Below are 22,168 nucleotides of genomic sequence, written 5' to 3'. Positions count from 1 at the left end.
TAGGATTTTTAAAATTCTATTCAATGCCATTACCGTATCCATTGACTTAGGACTCAAATTGCAGTTCCTATGCCTTCCATTAGATGTCAACAGTCTTTAGAAATGGTTTCAGGCTTGAATTCGGAAAAATGAGGGAGTAAGAGCAGTCTGAATGAGTGGACCCTGCCGTGTCACAGAGCTTTTTCATGTGCAATCCCGAGAGAGTGCCTTTCTTGTTTACCTTTTATATTGACAACGTTATTGTCCGGTTGAAATATTATCGATTATTTAGGCTAAAAACAACCTGAGGCTTGAATATAAACATCGTTTGACATGTTTCTATGAACTTTACGCATACAATTTGTATTTTTGTCTGCCTGTTGTGACTGCATTTGAGCCTGTGGATTGCTGAAGAAAACAGGTGAACAAAACGGAGGTTTTTGGATATAAAGAGAGACTTTATCGAACAAAAGGAACATTTATTGAATAAATAAATGTCTTCTGGGTGCAACCATATGAAGATCATCAAAGGTAAGTGATTTAATTTGATCTCTTTCTGACTTGTGTAACTTTTCTACTTGGCTGGTTACTGTTTGTAATGATTTGTCTGCTGGGCTGTGTTCTCAAATAATTGTAAGGTATGCTTTCGCCGTAAAGCATTTTTTTAATCTGATTGTGGTTGGATTCACAAGAAGTTAATCTTTAAACCTATGTAAAATAGTTGTATCTTTTCTGAATTTTTATAATGAGTATTTCTGTATTTGAATTTGGCGCTCTGCAATCTCACTGGATGTTGGCCAGGTGGGACGCTAGCGTCTCACATACCCTAGAGAGGTTTTAATAAGCATTGTCTGGGTCATTCCACCCCTAAAAGCAAAAGGAAAGAGGATTTCGACACCCACCATCTGATTTTTTCTGTAGTTATGGCCTATTTATTGCCTTACCTCCCTTATCCTACCTCATTTGCACACACTGTATGTAGACTTTTTCTATTGTATTATTGACTGCATGTTTGTTTAGTCCATGTGTAACTGTGTTGTTTGTGTTGCACTGCTTTGCTTTATTTGGCCAGGTCGCAGTTGTAAATGAAAACTTGTTCTCAACTAGCCTACCTGGTTAAATACAAATCAAATTAAAGTTACAATCAGGTAAGATTGACATTCCTGAAACATTGTTTGGTTGAATTGTAATTTTATCTGGATAAATTAAGCTAATTGGTTGCACACAAATTGGCCATTTAAATGTATAGGATTCAGATAATATTCAATAAATATAGTACCCTACATCTGATTTGGACCAAACCTTTTCCATCCAAATCTGTTTTTTATAAAACTACCCACAGATCCATCACACCCCATGCCAATCCCAATCCAACAACTAGTAAACAGTATCAGTTCTCTGTTTGACAAGTAGTATGAAGCTTCAGCTTGGAGTATTGCTTCTCCATGCTATGTAATGTTTTGCCGCTGAATCTGGTGATGTTTTTTTTCTCCTGTTCAGAGAACTTAGTAATTTAAGTCGCTTGCATTATTTACCTTTTAAAGTAGTGTGAAAGTAACAGGGTTTGACCACTAGAAGCTGCTGGTCCTGCTATATGACCACACTCTTTTATACATTTTGCTGGTTTGTTTTCTTTTCACACAATTCAAGCCAGTCCTCCATGAAAGCAATTCAGTTTGTCATAATAGCAACCTAAAGCTTCAACCCAACTCTCCTTGAATCCAATTCTCCTCTCTCTGAGAGGGCTATCCTTTCCCTATGCAATTCTCATATGAAGACCTTTCCTACAAGCCCAAAACTTTAATGGAGAAATGGGCTAAAATGTTGTGACAATGCTAATAAAATAATGAATTTCTTGGCGGTCTGTTTTCTGTTTTTCCAATACAATTATCAAGAACTCTATTTTTTATATATATATATATATATATATATATATATATATATATATATATATATATATATATATATATATATACCGATTAATCGGACAATTATTTATTTGTTATTTTTGTTGTTGTAATAATGACAATTACAACAATACTGAATGAACACTTATTTTAACTTAATATAATACATCAATAAAATCAATTTAGCCCCAAATAAATAATGAAACATGTTCAATTTGGTTTTAATAATGCAAAAACAAAGTGTTGGAGAAGAAAGTAAAAGTGCAATAAAACCGTTCCGTATTTTATCTAACGGGAGGCATCCATTAGTCTAAATAGCCCTGTTACATTGCACAACCTTCAATGTTATGTCATAATTACGTAAAATTCTGGCAAATTAGGCGGCCCAAACTGTTGCATATACACTGACTCTGCATGCAATGAACGCAAGAGAAGTACTGTAAAGACTAAATAAAGGTGTAAAAAAATAAATCGGTGTCCAAAAGCATGTAAGAAAAAATGATAACTTGAAATCGGCCCTAATTAATCGGTCATTCCGATTTAATCGGTCGACCTCTAATATATATTTGTGATTAGAGATTTACCAGAAGACCCAACAACATTACAATTGGAAAACCCTATATATTGTATGTTTGGGACTTTTATCATTTGAAGACCGCTAGAGACCATTCCAGGGGGACTTACGGGGGTGGTGTGGTATGCCGCCTCGGTGTTAATTGCTAGTCATTACTAAAGGTTCTTCTCCCCTATGATTTGTGCTCATTCCCACTGTTGATGTTATATTTATGTTGCCAGTTAATTGCAGCCTTTGAGAAGGCCATGGTTCTCTCTGACAATGTGCCTGGCGAGGACCATCGGAAGCTCTCAGCTGACTACCTCAAATGCCTTTCACAAGTAAGTCCACCCCTGTGTTTTTCACTCACTCACACACAGTTACAGTGGGGCAAAAAAGTATTTAGTCAGCCACCAATTGTGCAAGTTCTCCCACTTAAAAAGATGGTGACCAAATACTTATTTTCCACCATAATTTGCAAATAAATTCATAAAAAATCCTACAATGTGATTTTCTGGATTTTTTCCCCCTCATTTTGTCTGTCATAGTTGAAGTGTACCTATGATGAAAATTACAGGCCTCTCTCATCTTTTTAAGTGGGAGAACTTGCACAATTGGTGGCTGACTAAATACTTTTTTGCCCCACTGTATGAGTGCTGGGACTCTGGGTTAGGAATAGGGCCAGAATCCTGTGCTGTCAACTGACCAGAAAAACTTTCCTCTCTCTAGCTTTCGCATGAGGAGTGTAAAATTAAAGAGGCCTGTGAGTCCATATTGGCCCTCTATCCCTCACAAACATTCCCTTTGGAGATCCTCGGTGCACATCATCTTAAGTCAGGTAAGAAATCACTGACTTAGCAAACTATAGGTTAAGAACTGGTGCAGTCATTGGCCGTGTATAGTTTTACTCTAGGTGAAATAAAAACAACAAAAGATTGACCTTGCAGGACTGGGGAAGGTCAAGTGTACTGTGCAATGATTAGTATGTATTATTTGATTGCGCCTTTTGTTCTGTGGACAAAGAAGTGACAGATTGCACCTTTTTAAGTAGTCAGCTTGTGTGTATTTGTCTCTTAGGGGTCTGCAGTGAGGACGCGGGCCGTTGTTTCTCCCGTCTCTTGGAGTTGGACCCAGACAGTGGCTTAGGCCATCTGGGTTTGGGCATCAGAGCTCTGGAGGAGGGAAAATGTGACGACTCCATTAAGTATCTGGCCCAAGGTGAGCAATTTGGGGGCTCTGGTTTGCTGTTGGTCTGTGGTGTTCTCCACCACCTCACTGTCTGTTGTGCTCTCAGGACTGAAGCGAATGCGCTCCAGCTTGGTGGGCTGGTGCAGCCTTGCTCAGGCCCAGCTGAAAATGCACCGATATTCCGACTGCGCAACATCCTGCTCCCAAGGTACATCTAACACATCTGGCCAGTGTTGTATAATCCTAACCTAAACTTTTTCTCTGAAAACCCACCGTACTTTCCACATAATCAGGGCTTTGCTACAAACTTAATGTAAGCCTACTCATCCTTGTTTGAAGGTTATAGTGACTTGACTATTTGAAGACCTTCTCACCAGAAGTCAAAGATGTGTATTGAGATGTGGCATTCAGTGCATTGACAGGCCTTGCTGTGTTCTTTCAGGTCTGAAGCTGGGTGGGGCTGGAGAAGAGGCACTGGGACAAAAGCTCCTGAGGCTGAGGCTAGAGGCCCTTGTGAGGACTGGGGATGAGCACACTGCAGACCAAGCCCTGGAGAGCCTCTCACAGGTACAGCATTCATAACCCATCTCACTGGCTGCTCCCCAACGGCTCACCACCAATATGCGCCAATTCTCTTCTACTACTACTACTATCTACTGATATGGATGGGGATTTGTTTGTTTGCTCATCAAAATATTTATTTTATAGCTTTCAGATGCTAACAATGACCCTGTCCTGGTAGCCTTAAAAGGAAGAGCGTATTTGCAAAAAGGCCAAGTTGACCAAGTGCTCCAGGTAACTTCACAATTATTGGTTACGCTAACATATCTTTTTAGTAACCTCAGGTGAATGGGTATCAAATATATTTTGTGCCTATTTTGTTGATTTCCCGTGTGTCTGCTAATCTCTGGCCTTGTACCCAACAGGTGTCCACGGAGCTGCTGAACTCTCACCCTGACCTGGCTGAGGGACTGGCGCTGAGGGGACTGGCACACATTGCACAGGGACATCACCAACTAGCAGAACAGAGGTGTGTTCAGGGACTGCAGTTGAAAATCTGCCCGCTGGCTAATACTGGCACTTTTACTATAATGTTGATTAACGTGCACTGTAGCTGTAAAATGAAATGTAATAAAGTAAAAGTGTGTGTGTGCGCACCCATCCCCCATTCAACACACTTCTTCTGTATTGATAACTGTCTATTATTACTGTTTTAATCAACAACTCATCACTGCTCCTAAGAGGCAGCGTGACTGAAGTAGACCATGTAGTTAGATCAACCTTTGTCTTGTCTTCTCCTGTCCCTGTTGTAGCCTCCTGCAGGCTGCAGCCCAGAGCCCAGCCTGTGGAGAGTACTACTTCGTGTTGGGGCGGCTGTACTGGGACATGGGGGAGGAGAGTCGCAGGGACAGGAGCAAAGCCCACACCCATCTACTGAAGGTCAGTGTTGCCCGTGGGGCCTCTGTCTGGGGAACACTGTATAGCTGGAGAATCATACTATGGGGAGAATGCATGACTGTCACATCCACAACTAAGCAACTCCCTGCCGTTTTGAAATGCACACTCATTGATGAGAGGTTCCTGTGCATTGTTACTCTTATGGCTTCTAAATGTCATAGGATGATCAAGAGGCTTTAACAGTGGGTGGGATGGGCTGTGGGCACATTTCTGGCTTTGGTACAGTTAAACTATAGTGCTTCTCACATCCAGCTGTACGTTATGACATTAGTTTGGTGATTGGCTCACTGCCATTACTGACAGCTGGTGTGTTTTGTGTCAGGCTGCCAAACTGGATCCGTACCTGGGCTCTGTGTTCTGCTACCTGGGCCATTACTACCGGGAGGTGGCCAGGGACCAGGGTCGAGCCAGGGGCTGCTACAAGAGAGCCTTTGAGCTGGACAGCAACGACGCAGAGTCCGGGGCTGCCTCTGTGGATCTGAGCATGAATGAGGGGGACATGGTGAGTTGTCTGTTGATTTTTTCTGGTCCTGGAGGGCTGCAGCCAACAACAAGACTTTCCCCTGTGGAAGTCACTCTAGTAGTCCATCCACCCGATTCAATACATTTGGATAAAACCTAAATGTCACTTAGGCCTACCTAACTGTTTGATATACAGTTGAAGTGGGAAGTTTACATACACCTTAGCCAAATACATTTAAACTCAGTTTTTCACAATTCCTGACATTTAATCCAAGTATAAATTCCCTGTCTTAGGTCAGTTAGGATCACCACTTTAGAATGTGAGATAATGTGAAATATCAGAATAATAGTAGAGTGATTTATTTCAGCTTTTATTTATTTCATCACATTTCCAGTGGGTCAGAAGTTTACATAAACTCAATTAGCATTTGGTAGCATTGCCTTTAAATTGTTTAACTTGGGTCAAACGTTTTGGGTGGTCTTCCACAAGCTTCCCTCAATAAGTTGGGTGAATTTTGGCCCATTCCTCCTGAGATAGCTGGTGTAACTGAGTCAGGTTGATAGGCCTCCTTGCTCGCACATGCTTTTCAGTTCTGCCCACAAATTTTCTATAGGATTGAGGTCAGGGCTTTGTGATGGCGACACCAATACCTTGACTTTGTTGTCCTTAAGCCATTTTGCCATGACTTTGGAAGTATGCTTTGGGTCATTGTCCATTTGGAAGACCCATTTGCGACCAAGATTTAACTTCCTGACTGATGTCTTGAGATGTTGTTTAAATATATCCACACAATTTCCCCCCTCATGATGCCATATATTTTGTGAAGTGCACCAATCCCTCCTGCAGCAGAGCACCCCCACAACATGATGCTGCCATCCCCGTGCTTCACGGTTGGGTTGGTGTTCTTCTGCTTGCAAGCCTCCCCCTTTTTCTTCCAAACATAACAATGGTCATTATGGCCAAACAGTTCTATTTTTGTTCCATCAGACCAGAGGACATTTCTCCAAAAAGTACGATAATTGTCCCAATGTGCAGTTGCAAACCGTAGTCTGGCTTTTCTATGGTGGTTTTGGAGCAGTGGCTTCTTCCTTGCTGAGCGGCCTTTCAGGTTATGTCGATATAGGACTTTTTTTTACTGTGGAAAAATATACTTTTGTACTTGTTTCCTCCAACATCTTCACAAGGTCCTTTGCTGTTGTTCTGGGATTGATTTGCACTTTTCGCACCAAAGTACGTTCATCTCTAGGATACAGAACGCGTCTCCTTCCTGAGCAGTATGACGGCTGCGTGGTCCCATGGTTATTATACTTGCGTACTATTGTTTGTACAGATGAACGTGGTACCTTCAGGCGTTTGGAAATTGCTCCCAAGGATGAGGTCTTGGCTGATTTCTTTTGATTTCCCATGATGTCTAGCAAAGAGGCACTGAGTTTGAAGGTATGCCTTGAAATACATCCAGAGGTAAACCTCCAATTGACTCAAACAATGTCAATTAGCCTATCAGAAGCTTATAAAGCCATGACATCATTTTCTGAAATGTTCCTAGCTGTTTAAAGGCACAGTCAACTTAGTGCCTTTAAACAGACCCACTGGAATTGTGATACAGTGAAATAATCTGTCTGTAAACAATTGTTGGAAAAATTACTTTTCATGCACAAAGTAGATGTCCTACCCGACTTGCCAAAACTATAGTTTGTTAAGAAGACATTTGTGGAGTGGTTGAAAAACGAGTTTTAATGACTCCAACCTAAGTGTATGTAAACTTTCGACTTCAACTGTAATATCAATATCACTTAGGCCTACCTAACTGTTTGATATAATGTCACTTAGGCCTACCTAACTGTTTGATATAATGTCACTTAGGCCTACCTAACTGTTTGATATAATGTCACTTAGGCCTACCTAACTGTTTGATATAATATCACTTAGGCCTACCTAACTGTTTGATATAATGTCACTTAGGCCTACCTAATTGTTTGATATAATGTCACTTAGGCCTACCTAACTGTTTGATATAATGTCACTTAGGCCTACCTAACTGTTTGATATAATGTCACTTAGGCCTACCTAACTGTTTGATATAATATCACTTAGGCCTACCTAACTGTTTGATATATTGTCACTTAGGCCTACCTAACTGTTTGATATAATGTCACTTAGGCCTACCTAACTGTTTGATATAATATCACTTAGGCCTACCTAACTGTTTGATATAATGTCACTTAGGCCTACCTAACTGTTTGATATAATGTCACTTAGGCCTACCTAACTGTTTGATATAATGTCACTTAGGCCTACCTAACTGTTTGATATAATATCACTTAGGCCTACCTAACTGTTTGATATAATATCACTTAGGCCTACCTAACTGTTTGATATAATATCACTTAGGCCTACCTAACTGTTTGATATAATGTCACTTAGGCCTACCTAACTGTTTGATATAATATCACTTAGGCCTACCTAACTGTTTGATATAATGTCACTTAGGCCTACCTAACTGTTTGATATAATGTCACTTAGGCCTACCTAACTGTTTGATATAATGTCACTTAGGCCTACCTAACTAAATTCAGTTTATTTTGTGCCTGGAGGAAATGTTTATCTTGCTAGTGTAGACTACAGACATTGGATTGCACTATAATCTATGCTGCTGTGTCAAGCATCTGTCCCTGTTCCCTCTATCTGCCTTCCTCAGGACACTGCTCTGGCTGTGCTCCAGTCAGTGATCCAGAGAGCCACCCCTGGTTCAGCAAAGTGGGCCTGGATGAGACGAGGCCTTTACCACCTGAAGGTGGGCCAGCACCCCCAGGCCTGTGCAGAGTAAGACCCCTGAGGCGACCACTCATTTGAACATAGTCTCTGACACCACATACGAACATACACACATACACACTCATTGATGTGTTATGTCAGTCTGCAGGCTGCTCTGAGGGCTGACCCCCAGGACTGGGTGTGCTGGGAATGTCTGGGCGAGGCCTACCTGAACCGCCGGAGCTTCACGTCGGCCCTGAAGGCCTTTGCCAAGGCCCAGCTGCTCAACCCCTCCTCCATATACAGCCTCTACCAGACTGCTGCCATCAAACAGACCCTGGGCAAGTTCAAAGAGGCTGCTGCAGAATACCTGCAGATCATAGCCCAGGAGGACTATGTGCCTGCACTCAAAGGTAGGGGTGTGTCTGAGTGTGCACACGTGTGTGCCTCCTGTCCTTTTTTGGTGTCTATTCCAAGGTTATTATTGTTTTACAGTCTTGCACCCTGGCAGGACCTTATTTGGAGACCATTTTGTTCTCAGTTCTGTTGCAACTGTGACAGTCTGACGGCATACACTAATTACAGTATGTCCAGAAGCTCTGACTGGATCATGTTGGAGGATGACCTTTCCTTGAATCCCAGCCACCACATACAGCTGAAGTCAGAAGTTTACATACACTTGTTGGAGTCATTAAAACTTTTTTTCAACGACTCCACAAATTTCTACAAACAATAGTATGCAAGCACAAACACCATGGGACCACACAGCCATCATACTGCTCAGGAAGGAGACACTTTGGTGCGAAAAGTGCAAATCAATCCCAGAACAACAGCAAAGGACCTTGTGAAGATGTTGGAGGAAACCGGTACAAAAGTATCTATATCCACAGTAAAATAAGTCCTATATCGACATAACCTGAAAGGCCGCTCAGCAAGGACGAAGCCACTGCTCCAAAACCACCATGAAAAGGCCAAACTACGGTTTGCAACTGGACATGGGGACAAAGATAGTACTTTTGGGAGAAATGTCCTCTGGTCTGATGAAACAAAAATAGAGCTGTTTGGCCATAATGACCATTGTTTTGTTTGGAGGAAAAGGGGGAGGCTTGCAAGCCGAAGTACACCATCCCATCCGTGAAGCACGGGGGTGTCAGCATAATGTTGTGGGGGTGCTTTGCTGCAGGAGGGACTGGTGCACTTCACAAAATAGATGGCATCATGAGGGGGGAAATTGTGGATATATTGAAGCAACATTTCAAGACATCAGTCAGGAAGTTAAAGCTTAGTCACAAATTGGTCTTCCAAATGGGCAATGACCCCAAGTATACTTCCAAAGTTGTGGCAAAATGGCTTAAGGACAACAAAGTCAAGTTATTAGAGTGGCCATCACCAAGCCCTGACCTCAATCCTATAGAAAATTTGTGGGCAGAACTGAAAAAGCATGTGCGAGCAAGGAGGCCTACAAACCTGACTCCGATACACCAGCTATGTCAGGAGGAATGGGCCAAAATTCACCCTACTTATTTTGGGAGGCTTGTGGAAGGCTACCCAAAATGTTTGACCCAAGTTCAACAATTTAAAGGCAATGCTATCAAATACTAATTGAGTGTATGTAAACTTCTGACCCACTGGGAATGTGATGAAATAAATAAAATATGAAATTAATCATTCTCTCTACTATTATTCTGACATTTCCCATTCTTAAAATAAAGTGGTGATCCTAACTGTCCTAAAACCGAGAATTTTTACTCGGATTAAATGTCAGGAATTGTGAAAAACGGAGTTTAAATGTATTTGGCTAAGGTGTATGTAAAATTCTGACTTCAACTATACCACCAGCCCCAAGCATTGCGATCATTTCCGTGTGTGTGTGCGTGCTGCCCCCAGGTCTTGGGGAGTGTCTGCTGTCCTTGGCCAGATGCCTGATGGAGGACTATAGAGATGGAGGAGCCATAGACCTCATCCAGCAGGCCATCCAGTACCTCTTCAGGTTAGACACTTCACTCAGCATTCCCAGGAGCCCAGAGAGGCAGCTCATTGAATAGGATTACTGGAACTCACCATTGGCGATCAGAGAGAATTGGAATTAATTGGGTCCATAATAAAATTCCACTGTGGTATCAAAGGGCACTTTGCTCATGAGAATGACTTGGGCTACCAGTATTACATTTGATAAATGCCTTGTTGCTTTCATGTATTGTGAGGACTTTAAACCTACATCATTTCACAAGTTGCTTAAGAAACAAAAGGCCTCAACACATGATTTGTTTTTCACTATTAAAAATGATTTTGCACTGAAAATGTATACAAAAACACACTTGACTGTACTTAACATCCCCTTCGCCTGTGTCTATCCACTCCCAGGGCTGTAGAGCTGCGTCCAGACCTGTCCTGTCTGTGGAAGTTACTGGGAGACGCCTGCACCTCAGTCAGCACTGTGGCCCCCAACAGGGCCCGCGTTGTGGTGCCAGGACCCCTGGCCGGGTTACAACCCCCAGACCAAGGCCACCTTCTCAACCAAGGACACACCCTCCGAGTGGGGGAGAGGTGAGGCACCAACACCGGCTAGTCTCTAGTGTTCTGATAGAAGCCACGTGATTTGAATACACAGGACAACGCTATCTCAAGTCTAATGGATATTGGGTAGGAGGATCCCTCTCTGGTGTCCTGATTTTTAGGTTTGGTCTGCACTGTAAGATGAATCAGGAATAATGTATTTGTGTACAGATGCTATGGGCGTGCTCTGAAGCTGATGCCTGAGAGCTCCAGCCTGTGGTATGACCTGGGTCTCAACTACTACCACCAGGCCTGTCTGCCCCCCTGCCTTCAGGAGCTGGAGCACAACTCCGTGCTACTGCAGCTGGAGAAGGCCCTGCAGGTACAAAACTCACCTGGCTGGATGGCAGGATGGGGCAGAACACTCAATTGTCTGGGGAGGAAGAGTTAGAAGAGATGTATTCAGCCCAATTCTTGGAGTTAAACACCAACAAGTTTCGGAGTTAACATACAATATCAATGTACTACACTCTTTCTCTTCTCCTCAGTGTGTGAAGAAGGCCATCATGTTGAACAGTAGTAACCATAGCTACTGGAACGCCCTGGGAGTGGTCGCCATGAGCAAAGGTAGAAAGATGTAGCCTGGGTACCAGTCTGTTTCTGCTATCATTATAATCCTTGGCACAAAAAAATGTAGAAGTTTTTAAAACTTTTGTCTGGTTGATGGGAGCCTTCGTTGGTGGTGGAGCTATGGGGTGTTGTTGCCTTGTCTTTAGGTCTGTTTATAACATAAGAATGGCTGTTTACTCTTCCTTTTCAGGACTTGAGAACTATGCCCTTGCCCAACACAGCTTCATTAAGTCAGTGCAAGTGGAACCCAATGTAAGTACAACACATCACACAGTATTGGGTACTCACTTTTAATTTAATCATCTCTTATGTCTTAGTCTGGGTACCAGTCTGTTTAGCTGCTATCCTTCCACTCATTGCCACTTCTTGTCATGCTGAACAGACTGGCCTTTCTACCATCTTCAAATATGAACATTCTATCATTAATGAGCTTGAGTAGAACAGAGGAATTGATCCTGATTCGATAACCCTCAAAACGATCATCCAATCACAACGATTAGGCAGATATTGGAACTCTCACTTTTTTCCCTCCACAGAACATGTTGGTATAGTTTTTTGTTTCTCCAGACCAGTCAGTCAAAAGTTGCTTGCTCATGTCAAAATTCTCTTAAGTAAATACATCCTGCAATTCCAACCACAAAACGTCTTGGCTCTGATTTTAAGCCTCAAATTACAACAACTTTGTTAGAATTAAAATTCTATCTTCCAGAGTCCATTTGTTAGGTTTAACAACCAATCAGAAACTCTGCCATAAATCGAGCTGCATATTGAACATTAAGATTGCTGAAAGGCCAGTCTCTTTAAACATACTGGTCCCCAGTGCAGTTATGTGTGTGTCTTTTAAAAATAAATGTTCTCCCAATCTAGAATGTTGTTGCTTGGACAAACCTGGGTGCTTTGTATCTGAAGAAAGACAGTGTTGAGGTATGTGTCCTCTGGACCATGTAAATTCCTATGTCTATGTTCTGTCTGTATTACTGTCAGGTTCATTGTATTATGATTGTCTAATTTCTGGTAAATGAACTTGATTGTGATTCTATCTACTGATGTTTATTGAAAGCATCAACTTCCATAGTGTGTGTTATTTTATTATTCGCTTCATTCCTGCTCCATTTGCTTTCCCAGCTCTCCCATGAAGCCTTTAAGATCGCCCAGTCTTTGGAACCACTGTATGTCAACTGCTGGATTGGACAGGTATCTTGTGACATGCCTACAAGGCACCGGAGACCGTAACCATGCAAGTCAGTGTTGCTCAATGTTATTTAGACATGTTTTAACCTCCCATCCCTTTCTTTTTCTCCTCTTCTCCATCACTTTGCTCCCCACATCCCATTTTCTACTACTACCAGGCCCTTATTGCAGAGATGGTGGGCAGTTATGATACCATGGACCTGTTCAGACACACCACAGAGCTCAGAACACACGTATGTCAATTCATTCCTCCATTTTGACTACTGTTGGTGGTCCTCAGCTGAGACCTATTGGAATGATGTTGTAGCATCTCATTGTCTGCTATTCTGTTATCCTGTCTTGTTTTATTCTCTCGCTCTCTCTCCTTTCGCTCTCTTTCTGTCTCTCTCTCACCCCCCCCCCCAATATACACCTAGACGGAGGGGGTAAAGGGCTATGCTTACTGGGTTTGTGCCACTCTGCTGGATAAGAGTAACAGGGACTCTGAGCTCTATCGCTACAACATCGTCCAGATGAACGCGGTGTCTGCCGCTCAGGTGGCTTTGAGCAAGTACACAGGTGTGTGGTTGAGTTAAGCTTTCTTACAATGGCCTTCTTATGCCATAATTGGCTAAACTTGAGATTGTTGGACCTTGTATCTTCAGTCTTTGATTGTCAAATTTAGAAATGAGCTCTAAGCCTAAAGGGAAATGGTTAATTACATTCTGTCTTGTCAGAGCGGATCCAGACAGACCCTGATGCCTTCGTCATGCTGGGTTTCCTCAACGAGCACCTGCAGCTAAAGAAGCAGGCAGTGCTGGCTTACCAGAGGTGTGTCTGTCTGGAAATGGATTGTGTGTGCCTGCGTGTTACAGTGCGCCTCTACTTGCTATTTAAATGAAAGGTTAAATAGGAAATTCACCACTTCTGTTTTTCATGAAGTAATTCACTAATGCCATTTGTCACTAATCACTAATGCCAGACTTCTTCCTCTTCTCCTCAGAGCTGTGGAGTTGCTGCAGGCGACGCCTTCCGTGGAGTTACTGGCCTTCTCCCTGGGAAGCTATGGCCGGGCCCTCTGGTACCACAACACTTTGTCCTCGTACAGAAGTTCCGAAATGATTGAAAGATCTCAAAAAACAGGTTCCGTAGTGTAAGTGTGGTGTTTCTACCCCTCAGCAACACAGGCCAATGGGAGGAGGCGGTGCACGTTTACTCTTCCACACCTCTAGAGGTGCTCCACGACTTGGCTGGCCTGGCGCTGGCCTACTGCAGAGCAGGACTCATCCCAGAGAGCATCAGTGGTGAGTGGCTCATTCAGTGTCGGGGGGGGGGTGTATATTTTTACATGTGTGGATGCCTTTCAACATTGCCCTGTCTCTTAGCCTATGAGAAGGCTCTGATGGTGACCTCTACTGAGAAAGAGAAGGCCTACATTCTGACTTCTCTGGCTCTGCTGCAGCACAGACTGGGGAACATGGACTCCGCTAAAACACTGCTCTTCAAATGGTTAGTTCCTCCTGACGCACCACTGCTTCAACACTTCTCCCTTCACACACTGAATGACTAAACCTACGGTATGTGTGTGTGTCTCTGTGTGTTTCTGTCTCTTTGCGTCTGTGTGGTGTCCGTAGCTCCATGCTGAAGGAACCTGTGCCAGAGTCTCTGCTGTGCCTGTGTGCTCTGGGGCTTGTCCATGGGGACAGCACCCTGGCCAGCGCGGCCCTCACTGAGCTGCTGAAGCAGGGCAGGGCCACTGGGGCTGCCGTGGAGCAACGCTGTCTGCTCACCTGTACCCTGCTGGCCCTGCAGGGCAACTACAGCGCTGTGCAGCGAGAGGCCTCCAGGGCCGTCCACAGGTACACCTCAACTCCACTGGGTGTAGTCAATAGTCCAAAGGGAAATGTTTTGCTACTAAAACTAGTTTCTTATTGGACCAAATACTAGGTAGGTCCAGGTAGTTACCTCCATGTTTCAGCTTGGCTCCATTTGGTTCCTAGTATATGCAGCCCAAGTCTCAATATTGACCCCTAATCCCGGCCTGTACTACAGACCTATTCCATCCCCCTTCCCTTGAGTAGCATCACGGTCCCTTTTCTTATACAGTACCAGTCAAGTTTGGACACACCTACTCATTCAAGGGTTTTTCTTTATTTTGACTATTTTCTACATTGAAATAACACCTATGGAATCATGTAGTCACCAAAAAAGTGTTAAACAAATCATATTTTAGATTCTTCAAAGTAGCCACCTTTTGCCTTGATGACAGCTTTGTACACTCTTGGCATTCGCTCAACCAACTTCACCTGGAATGTTTTTCCAACAGTCTTGAAGCAGTTCCCACATATGCTGATCACTTGTTGGCTGCTTTTCCTTAACTCTGCGGTCCAAATCATCCCAAACCATCTCAATTGGGTTGAGGTCGGGTGATTGTGGAGGCCAGGTCATCTAATGCAGCACTCCATCACTCTCCTTCTTAGTCAAATAGCTCTTACACAGCCTGAAGGTGTGTTTTGGGTCATTGTCCTGTTAAAAAACAAATGATAGTCCCACTAAGTGCAAAGAGGCGTATCGCTGCAGAATGCTGTGGTAGCCATGCTGGTTAAGTGTGCCTTGAATTCTAAGTAAATCAGACTCTGTCACCAGCAAAGTACCATCACATCATCTTCTCCATGCATCACGGTGGGAACCACACATGCAGAGATCATCTGTTCACCTACTCTGCGTCTCACAAAGGCACGGATGTTGGAACCAAAAATCTCAACCAAAGGACAGATTTCCACCGGTCTAATGCCCATTGCTCGTGTTTCTTGGCCCAAGCAAGTCTCTTCTTCTTATTGGTATCCTTAAGTAGTGGTTTCTTTGCAGAAATTTCAAGGTCTGATTCACTCAGTCTCCTCTGAACAGTTGATGTTGAGATGTGTCTGTTACCTGAACTCTGTAACAGACACATGCTTGCCAAATAGGGCTATCTTCTGTATACCACCCCTAACTTGTTACAACACAACTGATTGGCTCAAACGCATTAATAAGGAAAGAAATTCCACAAATTAACTTGAAATGCATTCCAGGTGACTAACTCATGAAGCTGGTTGAGAGAATGCCAAGAGTGTGCAAAGCTGTCATCAAGGCAAAGGGTGGCTACTTTGAAGAATCTCAAATATAAAATATATTTTGATTTGTTTCACACTTTTATGGTTACTACGTGATTCCATATGTGTTATCTCATAGTTTTGATGTCTTCACTATTATTCTACAATGTAGAAAATAGTCAAAATATGAGTAGGTGTCTCCAAACTTTTGAGTGGTCCTGTAGTTTAGGATTAAAGAAAGCACTAGAATCTCTTCCATATGAGTAGGTATGTAGATACAGATAGTAACACGCTTTCTTGTTGTGTTGGTGCAGTAACCCTGGAAACCCTTCCCTGTGGGCCCTGCTTTCCAGACTGGTGCCACAGTATTACCCCAGGAAGGCCAAGGTATGTCATCTCACTCACTCACTCACTCACTCACTCACTCACTCACTCACTCACTCACTCACTCACTCACTCACTCACTCACTCACTCACTCAGCTTATGTTGTGTGTTCCAGGGAGGTGCAGTGGCAGGCCACGTTGCGTGTCTCTCCAGCATGACCCAAGGAAAGGTACGTGTGCACCCCTGCCCACATGCCTCACCCATACCCTTCGTCTCTGCTTGACACCCCCCAAATGTCACCACTGATCTTCTCGGTTTGGTTCTCTCCCTCTCACTATCTATTTTGTCCCTGTGTGTGGGTGTGCTGCCTGCCACTACCTGTGTGTGGCTGCAGAGGGCACTGCTGTACAGTGGAGTGAACCAGCTGGCATGTGGCAGGCACTCTGGAGAAGATCGCAGCAGGAACGCCCTGAAGACCATGCAGAGGGCTGTGCTGCTCTGCCCCGGTAAGGCCATGATGATCACACACACAGTCTTTTCCAACATAAACATCTACACACAAAGCCTTAATCCCTTTAAGACTGTGTATAGACACTGTGTATGGATTCCCTGATGTAACATGTTCCTCACCCCGTCTGTCTGTCAGATGACCCGGCGGTGTGGGCGGGGCTAATGGCTGCTTGTCACACAGAGAACACAGCCTGCTCCCTTTCTGGCACCACCCCTGGCAGACGAGGCTTGGAGCAGGTGCTCATGGCCGTGGTGTCAGAGAAAGGTAGGTCAGCACTGGTCTGAGGTGTGTGTGACTGTATAGCAAAGTCATGTAGCATTATTTAAGTTCTGGATCGAAAGAAAGTATTTAAATGTGAGACTTTTTTTCCCTCGCTCCATGTGTTTATCTTTTCTTTAACCTTTTTCTGTGTCTGTGTGTGTGTGTGTGTGTGCAGTACGGAATGTGGAGGAGGTGGAACAGCCTCTGGCCCAGGCTCTGGAGGGTTGGGTGCTGCAGCAGGCTGTGACAGGACTGACAAGTGGAGGCCAGCTAGAGCAGGCTGAGGCCCTCTGCTCTCAGGTACACACACACACATGTTAAATACTATTGAAGTAATATGGCTACAGGTTCATCTACCTCTCCTAAAGCCCATTCTTGTGGGAAGTTGCTATAGACCACCAAGTGCTAACAGTCAGTATCTGGATAATATGTGTGAAATGCTTGATAAGGTACAGTATGTGATATCAACAGAGAAGTATATTTTCTGGTTGATTTAAATATTGACTGACTTTCATCAAGCTGCCCACTCAGGAAAAAACGTAAAACTGTGACCAGTGCCTGCAACCTGGTTCAGGTTGTCAGTCAACCTACCAGGGTATTTACAAACAAATATAGTAGCCATATCTAGGAAAACCACTGTTCCAAAGGCTGGCTAATATAATGTATAAGAGGTCATACAATAAGTTTTGTAGTGATTCATATGTTGATGATGTAAATAATATTTTCTGGTCTGGTGTGTAATGAGGAGCAACCAGACGCTGCACTTGACACATTTATGAAACTATTTATTCCAGTTACTAATAAGCATGCACCCATTAAGAAAATTACTGTAGAAACTGTTAAATCCCCTAGGATTGATGAGGAATTAAAAAATTGTACGGTTGAGAGGAATGAGGCAAAGGGTATGGCAATTAAGTCTGGCAGCCCAACTGATTGGCAAACATTCTGCATATTAAGAAATCATGTGACTAAACTGAATAAAAAGAAACAACACGATGAAACAAAGATGAATGATAGTAAAAAGCTTTGGGGCACCTTTAAAATGAAATGTTGGGGAAAAAAGCCAACAGCTCCATCATTCATTGAATCAGATGGCTCATTCATTACAAAGCCCACTGATATTGCCAACTACTTTAATAACTTTTTCATTGGCAAGTTTAGCAAACTTAGGCATGACATGCCAGCAACAAACGCTGACACCACACATCCAAGTATATCGGACCAAATTATGAAAGACAAGAAATGTACTTTTGAATTCCGTCAAGTCAGTGTGGAAGAGGGGAAAACATTATTGTTGTCTATCAACAATGACAAGCCACCGGGGTCTGACAATCTGGATGGAAAATACTAGCAGGATAATAGCAGACAATTCCTATTTGCCACATCTTCAATTTAAGCCTACTAGAGAGTGTGTGCCCTCAGGCCTGGAGGGAAGCTAAAGTCATTCTCGTACCCAAGAATTGTAAAGCCCCCTTTTCTGGCTCAAATAGCCGACCAATCTGCCTGTTACCAACCCTCAGTAAACTTCTGGATAAAATTGTGTTTGACCAAATACAATGCTATTTCACAGTAAACAAATTGACAACAGACTTTCAGCATGCCTATAGGGAAGGACATTCAACAAGCACAGCACTTACACAAATGACTGATGATTGGCTGATAAAAATTGATGATGAAATGATTGTGGGGCCTGTCTTGTTAGACTTCAGTGCACGTTTTGACACTATCGACCATAGTCTGCTGCTGGAAAAACACATGTGTTATGTCTTTACACCCCCTGCTATAATGTGGATAAAGAGTTACTTCTCTAACAGAACACAGAGGGTGTTCTTTAATGGAAGCCTCTCAGACATAATCCAGGTAGAATCAGGAATTCCCCAGGGTAGTGTTGAGTAAAGCTAGAGTGCCTATGTATGCGGATGACTAAACACTATACATGTCAGCTACTACAGTGACTAAAATGACTGCAACACTTAACAAAGAGTTGCAGTTAGTTTCAGAGTGGGTGGCAAGGATTAAGTAAGCCCTAAATATTTCTAAAACTAAAAGCATTGTATTTGGGACAAATCATTCACTTAACCCTAAACCTCAACTAAATCTTGCAATGAATAATGTGGAATTTGAGCAAGTTGAGGAGACTAAACTGCTTGTAGTGACCCTGGATTGTAAACTGTCATGGTCAAAACATATTGATACAACAGTAGCTAAGATGGGGAGAAGTCTGTCCATAAAAAAGTGTTACTCTGCCTTCTTAACAGCACTATCAACAAGACAGGTCCTACAGGCCCTAGTTTTGTCGTACCTTGACTACTGTTCAGTCATGTGGTCAGGTGCCACAAAAAAGGACTTAGGAAAATTGCAATTGGCTCAGAACAGGGCAGCACATCTCGCCCTTGCATGTACACAGAGAGCTAATATTAATAATATGCATGTCAATCTCTCCTGGCTCAGTGGCGGAGAGATTACAGTGACTTCATCAGTACTTGTATTTATGAGAGGTATTAACATGTTGAATACACCGAGCTGACTGAACTACTGGTACACAGCTCGGACATCCATGCATAGCCCACAAGACGTGCCACCAGAGGTCTCTTCACAGTCCCCAAGTCCAGAACAGACTATGGGATGCACACAGTACTACATAAAACCATGACTACATGGAACTCTATTCCACATCAAGTAACTGATGCATGCAGTAAAATTAGATTTAAAAAAACAGATTTAAAAACACCTTATGGAACAGCAGGACTGTGAAGCAACACAAACATAAGCATACACAGTATTTTAATTGTAATAAATTAAGACTTTGTTGTATTAATCTCCTATTTGCATATTGAATGTAATTAACTGGTCTAAAAAAAATGAATTAGTGGAATGGAATCACATAATAGACACACGATAACATACGCACTATACACACACATACACATGGAGTTAGTACTGTAGATATGTAGTAGTAGGGGCCTGAGGGCACACAGAGTGTTGTGAAATCTGTGAATGTATTGTAATGTTTTTAAAATTGTATAAACTGCCTCCATAAGAAATACAAATACACCCTGTACATGCAACAGTCATACGTCCTCTATACGCTCAGCACTCCCAAACCACATCCGTCATACATCTCTCTGAGCTCTGGAGTCTAATTTGAAAGTGAAGGAGTGTTCATGTTTGATCTCCTGAAGGTGTTCCTCCTCTCCTGCAATTCTCCCTCTAACCCTGTCTCTCCTGCCTCTAACCCCGTCTCTCCTCCCTCTAACCCCGTCTCTCCTCCCTCTAACCCCGTCTCTCCTCCCTCTAACCCCGTCTCTCCTCCCTCTAAACCCGTTTCTCCTGCCTCTAACCCCATCTCTCCTGCCTCTAACCAAGTCTCTCCTCCCTCCAACCCAGTCTCTCCTCCCTCCAACCCCGTCTCTCCTGCCTCCAACCCCGTCTCTCCTCGTCTCTCCTCCTTCCAACCTCGTCTCTCCTCCCTCCAACCTCGTCTCTCCTCCCTCCAACCTCGTCTCTCCTGCCTCTCTCCCAGGTCCTGAGTGTGTCTCCTGAGCACCCCGCTGTAGTCCTGCTGTTGAGGCAGGTGCAGTGTGAACACCTCCTCCTGTCTAGTGCCGGTACTGCCCTGCCAGCTTCTGTCCTGGAGCAGCTCAGCAGTGCCGTCTCAGCCAATCACACCTCAGTGGCCGCCTGGCACGTGAGTCACACACACTGCTGACTGGGGGGGTTGAAGATATTGGCCTGGATGTCTGTAAAGTATTGTATGTTCGCGTCCTTCTTCCCTCACTTGTCTCTCCCCTCCTCTCTCAGTGGCTGGCGGAGGTGTATCGTACCCAGGGTCTGCTGGTACAGGCAGTAATGGCCTACAGACAAAGCCTGCAGCTGGCCTCCCAGCTTGACCTCCACAGTGGGAAAATGGCATGTCTTCTGCGCCTAGCCCTTCTGGCCCTCAGCCCCTGCATGGTGAGTCTTTCTCTGGGACTAGCCCTGCTGGCCCTCAGCCCCTGCATGGTGAGTCTCTCTCTGGGACTAGCCCTACTGGGTATGGTGAGTCTCACTCTGGGACTAGCCCTGCTGGCCCTCAGCCCCTGCATGGTGAGTCTCTCTCTGGGACTAGCCCTACTGGGTATGGTGAGTCTCCCTCTGGGACTAGCCCTGCTGGCCCTCAGCCCCTGCATGGTGAGTCTCTCTCTGGGACTAGCCCTACTGGGTATGGTGAGTCTCCCTCTGGGACTAGCCCTGCTGGCCCTTAGCCCCTGCATGGTGAGTCTCTCTCTGGGACTAGCCCTACTGGGTATGGTGAGTCTCCCTCTGGGACTAGCCCTGCTGGCCCTCAGCCCCTGCATGGTGAGTCTCTCTCTGGGACTAGCCCTACTGGGTATGGTGAGTCTCCCTCTGGGACTAGCCCTGCTGGCCCTCAGCCCCTGCATGGTGAGTCTCTCTCTGGGACTAGCCCTACTGGGTATGGTGAGTCTCCCTCTGGGACTAGCCCTGCTGGCCCTCAGCCCCTGCATGGTGAGTCTCTCTCTGGGACTAGCCCTACTGGGTATGGTGAGTCTCCCTCTGGGACTAGCCCTGCTGGCCCTCAGCCCCTGCATGGTGAGTCTCTCTCTGGGACTAGCCCTGCTGGGTATGGTGAGTCTCCCTCTGGGACTAGCCCTGCTGGGTATGGTGAGTCTCCCTCTGGGATTAGCCCTGCTGGGTATGGTGAGTCTCCCTCTGGGACTAACCCTGCTGGGTATGGTGAGTCTCCCTCTGGGACTAGCCCTGCTGGGCATGGTGAGTCTCCCTCTGGGACTAGCCCTGCTGGGTATGGTGAGTCTCCCTCTGGGACTAGCCCTGCTGGGCATGGTGAGTCTCTCTCTGGGACTAGCCCTACTGGGTATGGTGAGTCTCCCTCTGGGACTAGCCCTGCTGGCCCTCAGCCCCTGCATGGTGAGTCTCTCTCTGGGACTAGCCCTACTGGGTATGGTGAGTCTCCCTCTGGGACTAGCCCTGCTGGCCCTCAGCCCCTGCATGGTGAGTCTCTCTCTGGGACTAGCCCTACTGGGTATGGTGAGTCTCCCTCTGGGACTAGCCCTGCTGGCCCTCAGCCCCTGCATGGTGAGTCTCTCTCTGGGACTAGCCCTACTGGGTATGGTGAGTCTCCCTCTGGGACTAGCCCTGCTGGCCCTCAGCCCTTGCATGGTGAGTCTCTCTCTGGGACTAGCCCTACTGGGTATGGTGAGTCTCTCTCTGGGACTAGCCCTACTGGGTATGGTGAGTCTCCCTCTGGGACTAGCCCTGCTGGCCCTCAGCCCCTGCATGGTGAGTCTCTCTCTGGGACTAGCCCTGCTGGGTATGGTGAGTCTCCCTCTGGGACTAGCCCTGCTGGGTATGGTGAGTCTCCC

General features: G+C 44.7%; 1 protein-coding gene across 1 annotated transcript in view; it reads left to right on the top strand.

Annotated features, from left to right (window-relative positions):
* skic3 (SKI3 subunit of superkiller complex) overlaps positions 1–22,168 on the top strand; it is a 32,854-nt gene that overhangs the window by 6,456 nt on the left and 4,230 nt on the right. Inside the window, exons 7-38 of the mRNA XM_031817677.1 lie at positions 2,682–2,780; positions 3,169–3,277; positions 3,517–3,657; positions 3,734–3,835; positions 4,070–4,194; positions 4,336–4,422; positions 4,554–4,657; positions 4,941–5,067; positions 5,408–5,587; positions 8,247–8,371; positions 8,465–8,715; positions 10,190–10,292; positions 10,667–10,849; positions 11,030–11,180; positions 11,347–11,425; positions 11,619–11,680; positions 12,296–12,352; positions 12,554–12,622; positions 12,778–12,852; positions 13,036–13,177; positions 13,336–13,429; positions 13,602–13,679; positions 13,778–13,902; positions 13,984–14,107; positions 14,233–14,457; positions 16,005–16,077; positions 16,191–16,244; positions 16,410–16,521; positions 16,662–16,790; positions 16,963–17,087; positions 20,311–20,475; positions 20,589–20,741. Coding sequence (XP_031673537.1) covers positions 2,682–2,780; positions 3,169–3,277; positions 3,517–3,657; positions 3,734–3,835; positions 4,070–4,194; positions 4,336–4,422; positions 4,554–4,657; positions 4,941–5,067; positions 5,408–5,587; positions 8,247–8,371; positions 8,465–8,715; positions 10,190–10,292; positions 10,667–10,849; positions 11,030–11,180; positions 11,347–11,425; positions 11,619–11,680; positions 12,296–12,352; positions 12,554–12,622; positions 12,778–12,852; positions 13,036–13,177; positions 13,336–13,429; positions 13,602–13,679; positions 13,778–13,902; positions 13,984–14,107; positions 14,233–14,457; positions 16,005–16,077; positions 16,191–16,244; positions 16,410–16,521; positions 16,662–16,790; positions 16,963–17,087; positions 20,311–20,475; positions 20,589–20,741 — 3,828 coding nt within the window. The remainder of the gene's footprint in view (positions 1–2,681; positions 2,781–3,168; positions 3,278–3,516; positions 3,658–3,733; positions 3,836–4,069; positions 4,195–4,335; positions 4,423–4,553; positions 4,658–4,940; positions 5,068–5,407; positions 5,588–8,246; positions 8,372–8,464; positions 8,716–10,189; positions 10,293–10,666; positions 10,850–11,029; positions 11,181–11,346; positions 11,426–11,618; positions 11,681–12,295; positions 12,353–12,553; positions 12,623–12,777; positions 12,853–13,035; positions 13,178–13,335; positions 13,430–13,601; positions 13,680–13,777; positions 13,903–13,983; positions 14,108–14,232; positions 14,458–16,004; positions 16,078–16,190; positions 16,245–16,409; positions 16,522–16,661; positions 16,791–16,962; positions 17,088–20,310; positions 20,476–20,588; positions 20,742–22,168) is intronic.

This window comes from Oncorhynchus kisutch, linkage group LG3 (assembly GCF_002021735.2).
Source record: "Oncorhynchus kisutch isolate 150728-3 linkage group LG3, Okis_V2, whole genome shotgun sequence".
In the NCBI taxonomy this organism is placed as follows: domain Eukaryota; kingdom Metazoa; phylum Chordata; class Actinopteri; order Salmoniformes; family Salmonidae; genus Oncorhynchus; species Oncorhynchus kisutch.
This window is presented reverse-complemented; position numbering and strand designations above follow the sequence as displayed.